The sequence below is a fragment of the Rhagoletis zephyria genome, unplaced genomic scaffold (genome assembly GCF_001687245.7).
Source record: "Rhagoletis zephyria isolate East Lansing unplaced genomic scaffold, Rhagoletis_zephyria_1.1 Rzeph_scaffold_01802, whole genome shotgun sequence".
Taxonomy (NCBI): Eukaryota; Metazoa; Arthropoda; class Insecta; order Diptera; family Tephritidae; genus Rhagoletis; species Rhagoletis zephyria.
In genome coordinates, this window is record NW_016158886.1 from 60,679 (window position 1) to 70,002 (window position 9,324).

General features: G+C 35.6%; 1 protein-coding gene across 3 annotated transcripts in view; it reads right to left on the reverse strand.

Annotated features, from left to right (window-relative positions):
- Cep164 (centrosomal protein 164) overlaps positions 1-5,160 on the reverse strand; it is a 57,225-nt gene extending 52,065 nt beyond the window's left edge. For 2 of the 3 annotated variants that reach the window (XM_017619188.1, XM_017619187.1), the window contains exons 1-2: positions 4,961-5,160; positions 3,752-4,321 (exon numbers count right to left, since the gene is read on the reverse strand). In XM_017619188.1, coding sequence (XP_017474677.1) covers positions 3,752-3,914 — 163 coding nt within the window. In that variant the 5' untranslated portion in view covers positions 3,915-4,321; positions 4,961-5,160. Of the gene's footprint in view, positions 1-3,751; positions 4,322-4,695 lie in introns of all 3 variants that reach the window. The other variant, XM_017619189.1, reaches the window with a different exon arrangement.
- Positions 5,161-9,324: the final 4,164 nt, after the last annotated feature.

Here is a 9,324-nt window from a genome sequence, read left to right on the forward strand (position 1 = left end):
GCTGTTAGAGCCTTGGGGCTGCTCTTTTGTAGGGGCGTTTCATTCGGGTGTCCTCAGTAGACAACCGTCCTCTCGTTTGCAGCGGAGTACGAATTTCACGTATCTCGCAACTGCTTCCCACTTTTCTGCGCTGGAAATCATTACCCCAACTATGTTGTCCGGAGTTATGTCTCCGTGACGTTTTTCCATTACAGTTTGTGTATTTATTAAGATTATTATTTTTTGTTAAATCTCTGTATTAGTCTGTAAGACAATTTGTTTTTGTTGACTTATTGTTTACTTGAAATAAAGAAATGTTTTTTTTTCGGCTTTTGCAAAATTAAATAAGTTCTCTGCAAGATGGTTTGTTTAAAGAAACACGTGTACTTACATATATGATATAAGGGGTATTGAAATATCCCTTTTCCCTAGCAGTAAACCTTTCAGTGTGGGCAACAATGTTATTTTTTAAATAAGGCAGATATGCGCTCTCTGGGAAGACAATACCTGTAATTATTGTATCATGATTTTCAGCATTGTTTATCATTTGACACAAAACATTTTCTAAAATTTTTGGCAAATATTGTTTATAAACTTAAGAACGGTTTGAGAAACATTTGAAAAACACGTCATCTGTGTGAATAAGCGATGCCTACTTGCGGGGAATTCCCCGATTTACGGGGAATTTGTCTCGTTGCGTGTCTCGGGGAATCGTTGAATGAGCTGCCTTTTTCGGGGAATTTTGACTATTTAATTTTAAATCATAACTTATCTAAAGTGCAGAATACTTTTTGTAAAATTTTATTTTTTGTCACAATTACAACTCTGCCAATTTCGCATTAGCAACACTATAAAAACATTGATGTCAGCAATCAAGGTGAATTTCATTCGCAGTAGAGTTGGGAAGTACCGAACATATTGTAACCGGGAAATTTTTTATCAAAAAATTACACCACTTGTAACCACAGCTCAGCTTTGAAGTTTCGTAGAAATTCTTGCGCTGTATATTTCAAGGGGAAATATTTTGTTACCTGCTTATGAGACGGTTAACTGAGATTTTTTATGTACATTTTATTAGAAATGTTAAAATATAGCTAATAAAAATTTATAATAATTTACCTTATTCATTTTTCTCTTTTTAACCGACTTCAAAAAAAGCAGGAGTTTATAAATTCATCGGATTTTTTTTATGTATGTTACCGCATAACTTTGGACCACATTAACCAATTTCGATAATTCTTTTTCTGGTGCTTCAGGGGTCCCATACTAAATTGGTTTAGATCCGATCATTGGATCACGAAGAAATTAACGGTACTTCTAAATTTGTATATGAGAATTGAAGTCGATTATGTTTTTTGCTTAAAAATTACTTGTTATTGTAACAATTGAGTTGTACTGAGCCCTACAAAGAAATTTATATTGCATAAAGTTTATTATGAACTTATTGAAGAGTTAAAACACAAATTTGTTAGTTGCCTTAATTGCATGCAAATTTTAAAATGTGACTTCGTCTTTACGCCAAAATCGTAATTTTTCATTATTTTTGACCGACTTCAACAAAAGGAGGAGGTTATCTATTCGTTGGAATATTTTTTCTGTGTACATATATTACCGCATAACAGATTTCGATAATTCTTTTTTAAAGGAAAGGTGGTACCTCAGAGGTGGTCCCATCCTAATTTGGTTTAGATCCGATTATTGGATCAAGAAGAAATTAACGGTAATCTTAAAGTTTTACATGAAAATTGAAGACATGCATGTACATTAGGTTTTGTTTTTTTGTTAGAAATTTAATTGTTTATTTACCTAAAGCTAAATTCCAGTACAAACTAAGAGAAAATATTAAAAGATAATGATTATTTTACATTTTTTTAAGTAAATGCTGATGAGAAATACCATAAAGTGTACGAAATGTAATTTGCAGGAGAAAAACTTGGTACAATATTTATAGTTAAATTACTGACAGGCTCAATTTCAAGTCCGCTTCTTCTGGGCGAAGTTAGCCTTAATGTTCCCTCCCGGGTATCAAGACACTTTTGTCCCCTATTTCTGAAAGCTTGTAAAACTAATTTTGAATTGGACGACCCACCCCGTTGCTTATTCCAGGATTTTAACTCTCATTCCAGCACGTTTGATATATCAGATCCGCTTTTCAGCATTAAGAAATCGATACTGTCCTCTCTCAATAAATGAATCATTAAAATAAAGACAAAAAATCGGCTGATGAATTTAGTTCTGTAGCTGAACAGTTTTAGATCTCGACACTTAACAAACTCCTGCCTATCGTGACTCGGCGCAAAAATTGAAAATAAATACTGGTACCGTACGTCATGCGGACTCGTGCGGATAGGCGGGAATGGAGGGTAAAAACCGCTGGGATTATTATATAAGTAAATCGCCGCATATTATCTTTTCATCGATTTTTAAGCCGCTTTGGGCAGCATGAAAAGAAGCCATACTTAATGTTGCATTGCCTGCTAAACTAATACGGTTAAATAGAGTCGAGTTCCGGCAAGTTTTAGCTCCGTGCATATTGGGATGACGCCAAGACCAAGCGAAATTTTAGATTCGATGCTGGAAAATGTGCTCATCAGAAATAGTTGGCCTTAACTCCATGGCTGTGAGTGCAGTGTTTTCCAGCTTAAAGAAGAAATTCTTTGCATTTTGGAACGTACGTTACAAGAAAGATACAACCTTGAACTAGTAAATGACTGTCTAGGATCCAGAATTAAAATCAGCAATAACCTTAGCCTGGATCTCAAGCGAAGGATAACTCTTGCCCTTTCGCGACGAACAAAATTTAGGGTATAGAAATCTGCCCGTCCTTTTATACGGCGCAAAAACGTGACAATGTCGAATAAAAATGGGAAGGCTTTGAAAGCTTTCGGATAAATAATTCCACACAAAATCTATAACGCTTTACGCGTGGGCGGGCGTACCGAAGACGATATAATGGCGAAGTGTGCGAGCTTTATCCCATAAATAGTCAAATGTGATTGCGGTGGCATGGGTACGCAGAGATAATATAATGAAGCTCCGGTGAAAATGTTCGGCGCCAAGGGGCGGACCACGATAGCAAAGGCGGCCAGGACCTTTCGAAACTTGGAATGGACAATTGGCGAAACTTTGCAACTGATGACATTTTTTGGACTTGACTCAATTCGACAAACATTTGCAGTGCCAAATAAAAGAATAAGATATATATCGAATTTGGGGGCTAGTGTCGGTACTGAAAATTGATTAAAAACATAGCTTTTTACACTGTAATTAACTCAGTATCCAGAAGAAAATTGTCCTGATATTTTAGAATTTTCACTTTTAATGGTGTAGCTATTTTCCTATGAATATCCATAATATTATAGACATTTTGTATACAGCTGATAAAAACTTTTAACATCCCTGCAAAACCAAAGTTCCCGAAATCTTAACGAAATCTTATCTCATTTCTGTAACGATTTTTTACGAATCTTCAAGGAAAATTATATGAAGGGGTTGACACGAACTCGTAAAGAAATTTCTGTACGAAAAATAAAGAAAATTCTGAAAACAATCTGCAAGAAATTTTTACAGAGCAGCATCATTTTCATTGCTTTACCGATTTTCTTCTTTAGAAATTTCGTAAAAGAATCGAAATGTGCACAGTTTGTTTCATTTTAGAAAATTCGGCAAAAAAATCGGATGAGATCTTAATAAATTCTTTAAAGTTTCTGTACAATTCAGAATACTCTAATAAAATAGTTTGTAGGGATATGTATGTACATATCACACTCACCTTCAGGAGATGGTTCGGTCTCATCAAAAATTTCTTCACAAATAACCGAAGTGGATGGGGATGCAATACCCATATTCCCGGAAGTTGATGGCGTTGATGAGGATGCCGATGCCGATCCCGACGCCGACACTGATGTCGATGCCGCCGATGTTGATGTTGCCATGCTGTTATTTATAATTCTGTTTTTTTTTTATTTTATGTGACAACTCCCACGAAATTTCGTTGACTAAATCAATTTCCACTTCATTCGAATTCACTGCGGTAACTTCAGTTATTTATTGGCGCTTTACACTCTTCCAGACAATAATGAGACTTTTATGTTTGCTGCCAATCTTCAACGACCCGATGCTGCATGCCACCAATTAGATACGCGTACATATGCAGGCACAAGATTATAGTCGTTGAGATGGTTTCGAGAATTGATTTCGGGCAATTTCGCTCTTCACATTTATTCCTTTTTCGTCTTTGTCGCCGCCTTTTGCTTTTCTGTTGCCTTTGTCTTGGCTAAGTATTGTGTGTATTGGAATCTGGGAGACTAGCTGCGAGCAGGGAAGATTATGCACCGCTGACCTAAAAAGGGGGGACACAATGGGCGGTTACGAAATATCGATGCTAATTCAACAAAAGCATACGTATATACTTGAATAAAAATGTATATGTGTGTATATACTTAAATGTATGTGTATGTATTTATATTATACACGAAGGATTCACTTTGCCATGCTTTGTTATTGGGCCGTATGAATAAAAACTGAGCAATTGCTTTTTCTTAAAATTTCATACCTGTTACTTCACTTTTGTTTGAATAAATCGAGTAAAAGGTCTGAAATATTAAGAAAAAGCAATTGCTTATTTTTATTCATACGGCCCATTGTCACCGTTGTTGCTCGATCGGCTTTACTAAAATTGTGTTATGATTGGATGAGTTGAGACAACTACATCACCTCACCACCCCACAGCACCGCAGCAACAAAATCACACATTTGAATGCATATACGAGATACAGATTTTCACCTATGCTTTATGAAGAATATTTCTACTATTGGAGGAGATATATTTTTATCATTTGAATTTGCACGAAATAAAAAAAAGTGTTTGAATTTTGGACGATTAGCTTTTATTTATTTTTTTCAAAACACCTATACGCCTTTTCAGCTGTTAAATATTGATTAAAAGCGATTATTGATTTTTCCGAAAAACTCAACACACCTTCTTTAACTTATTTCTTTAACCTTAGACCAGGCTATTTATTACAACCAACTTTTTATATTTTAAATTATTTCAAATACTGCGACTTTCTCAACCCAATTTTTACTATTTTTGCGCATTGTACTTAATTTTTTGTACTGCTATAACTAATTTTCACTTAAACAAATATTTATGCGTTTCTAGAAATCACGTTTGTTCTTCCTTAACTTCTTAAACAGTACTGATTTTTCGAAAATGTGCATACAACGTTTGAACCGCTTTCGCTATTCTCTAATTCAAGTACTACACTGCATGGTATGTACGACATGTATATATGTGTGTGTGTTTGTACGCATGCACTTTCGAAAATGTCCTTTCGCCGAAAGCTTTGCGCATGGCCCGTGGGGGTTGTATTCGATTGCTGTCATATGGTTTTCATTCTTCTTCACATTGCCCCCTTTTGTTATTGTTTTCATTCAGTTTTCATTCACATTGGTTTTGTCTGGTACAAGAATAAAAATGCACATTCTTACTCACATATGTACATACAATGTATATAATTGTAAATACATATTTACATAAGCATAGTATGTATGTACATACATATGTATGTACAATCTTTCTGCGGATTCTTTACATTAAAGCAGAAACATACAGCAGCGTTGATCCGGATCAACTCGGGAATTGACTGCAGTTGATCCGGACTAAGTCCAAGTTAATCCGGATCAACGCTGACGTCTGTTTAAGCGTTAAGACCACATTTAATCACCAAAGGGATTTGGATATAAGCCAGAATTGCGATATTATTTGTATATTTGCATTATCACCCCAATTACGAGTACGTATTCTTATTTTTATTTATTTATTTTTTTTACTGTCGTTGTAACTGCCTAAGCGATTTTAGCCGACAAGGCAAGCCAGTCGTTTCTCTTCTGTGGCAACTAACACCGAGACCTTCTCCACCTAGTCTTTCCAAGAGGAGGCCTGCGTCTTCCTCTGTTACCAGCATCGCGACGTGCGTGGAATACTTTCAGACCTGGAGCGCTTCTGTCCATTCGTGCGACATGACCAAACCAGCGTAGCCGCTGTATTTTAACTCCCAACCCAGAGCCGCCTCATCTGATGTTTTCATTGTTCATGCCATACACCAGCATGGTAACGAGTAGTTTTCGTACGTCGAGAGAGGACTTTACTTTTCAGTTTCCTACTCAGTCCAAAGTAGCACTTGTTGCCAAAAGTGATTATCCGTTGGATTCTAAGACAGACAATATTATTTTAACGAAGTCGTCTTCTTTTTTAAGTGAAACTTCTTTAGCGGCGGTTCGTTGGTTGGGAGTAAATTGACAACTTCAACGGAAATGGTGCAATGTATGTTATTAATTTAACCAAAAACTTACTAATAAAAGGTTAAAGAATAACACTAGGGAAAAGACCAATACAAGAATGAAAGTAAAGGTGAGGACGTACATAAATAAAGAAAAGGATAAAGGCAACGGTAAAATAAAAACAAAAACAAAGATGCGTAAAGATAAAAGCAAAAATTAAGACCAAGGTAAATTTAAACACTTTACTTATATAAGGGCAAAGGTGAAGGTGAATATGTAGATAAAGAAAATGCTATACATATAAGTAAAGACAAAGATAACTATAAAGAAAAAGATGAGGATGAGGATACCGATAAAAGTAAAGATGAAGATAGAGGAAGAAAGATCAAAATAAAGGTAATTATAGAGAAAAGGATATAGATAGAGGCACAGAGACTCAATCTGGGAACTATTTTGGGATTTCAGTGATTTTCGGGATTCTCGGGACTTCTCGATATAATAATTGATGTTTTTATCGGTTTTGTTATCGGTATTGTTATCGAATTTGTTATCGATTTTTCATCGATATTTTTATCGGACACTTTTATTGATTTTTTAATCGACTTTGCTACAAACTTTGTTATCGATTTTGCTAACGAAATTTTTATCGAATTTGTCATAGATTTTGTTATGTAGTATTTATCAATTTTGTTATCGATTATTTCTGTATTTTGTTATATGTCGATAATTTTTATCGATTATGTTATCGATATTTTTATCGATTTTGTAAAAGATTTTTATTATCGTTATATTTATTGATTTTCTAATCGATTTTGCTACTAATATTATTATCGATGTAATTTAGTTGCATATTACTATCGATTTTGTAATAAATAGAGTACAAAGATAAAAATGAAGTTAAAGGAAAACAGAATAACATAAATGTAATTAGAACGAACAGGGGTCGATGTAGAGATCTAAATAGAAAAAAAGACAAAAAATTTAACCTTAAGCAAACGCAGATGTATGTATGTATGTATGTACATATGTACATATGTATGTATATTGGTTATGAGACAACATAGATATGTAAACTAACCCTGCAGGGAAAGCTACTAGTTGTGAACTAGAATTCTACCAGTTTGCGTTTCAGCCCAAATAGTTCACGTTCTATCCTTTTTCAATGTTAGCGACTGTTATTTTTAACATTGCGATGTCCTACGAGATGTCAATTGTCAGGCTATGCATCAGCATCTACTAGTAGAAATACTAGTAGCATCATTCCACTTGATGAGATAGTCTTCCAATTCATCCCCCATGAAAAGCATTAGTATGCCTTTTTGCTCGCGGCGCTCCAACAGTCGCAATGGCCGACAGAGCAAAGNAGCCGTAACTTATGTATGTGTTTGTGTGCTCTTACATCAAGTGACAAAACGCGGATTAGGGTGGTGCAATATATTTAGGTCGCGGACCTAAACATATTTTTTATTTACGGTGTTTTTTGTTATTCTTAAATTTAATTTTAAAAAAAATATTTTTTTAATCTATTTTTTTATGACACAAGTATTTCTTCCCATATATTTGTTTGTTTCTTTTTTTTTGTAATGCAACTAGATTTTTAAGATTGTTTGTCGGCCGCTGTGGTGTAGTGATAAGCAGTGCGCGCTTCCACTCCGCAACGCCTGGGTTCAAACCCTGGGCAAAGCAACATCGCAAAAAATAGAGAAAAAAGGTTTTTTCTTAACAGCGGTCGTCCCTCGGCAGGCAATGGCAAACCTCCGAGTGTATTTCTGCCATGAAAAACAGCTTCTCATAAAAATACAATCGCCGTTCGGAGTCGGCGTAAAACTGTGGGTCCTCCGCTTTGTGTGACAACATCAAGGCGCACGCCACACATCGGAGGAGAAGCTCGACCAAACACTAACATATGTGTAAGCGCCAATCTATTATTATTATTATTTGTATTTAAATTGAAATAATTATTCCTACTTACATTGATCTAACTTTAAAATCTTAACCACCTCCAAGCGGCCTCGAACCTGCGATTCCAGAACCAGAACCAGTCTTCACGTGACGCCACATCCGACATTTGTAAGAAAAGAAATTAATTGCGTTTTATTTTAGGCTTTGGCAATTCAAAGGCAGATGTCGCTGAACGTTTAAGTTCTTCGAAAATGTCGAACTGGTAGGCACATACTAGTTTATGAACTAGTATTTTTTCTAACTGGTTTGGGTTTTCACTGCAGGGAAGTTTCACTTCTACAGTGTTGCCCAGGAGCACTTACCTTCTTTTTTAACTTGTAACTGTCAGTGTGGATTCCGACACGCATATGCTCTGACTGCTTGTCTGATGACAGGAGATTCTTCGTTTTGTCCTCGTTCATCACCATCCCCACGCACTTTGCACGGAGGTACATAGCTCTTGTTTTTACTTTTGATGTCGATGTCGTTGGCATACGACAGCAATTGAACCCTCTTGTAAAGAATAGTGCCTGAGCGGTTCAGTTCTGCGGGGCTTATTATCTTCTCTAACACAGAAAAGGGAGTTAACTTGTCTGTAACCTCGTTGGGTTATTCGCATTTCTGACGGAGCTGGTCGTATTGCTCAACGTCATTTTACGCAGTGGTATTAGTTTTGCAGGGATACCAAATGCAGACATCGAGACATAGAGACAAATTCATTTCTTGCTGACGAAATCGGCTTTGAAATCGATAAATGGTATCGATACTTGTTCAAATATCTTTGAACATGTGTGCATACATACATACATCTGCCAGGGTAATAAAACTGAACATAAAAAAATACGTACAATAATACTTATTGACACACAAAAAATACAGTCCACTTTAGAATAGAAGATAAGTAAAATACATAAACATGACAAATTAACAAAACCCCATAAATTGTAATACATTTCACTCTCAATATTTTGTACACAACCAAAATAAGATATCAATGCGTTGATCTCTTTTAATCAAATGTTCGCGCGTACAAATGGATACACCCACACACGCATTAGAAAATGCATTGATATTCTTTGCATGTATACATATAGCCGACGCAAATGCAAGCATTAAAAT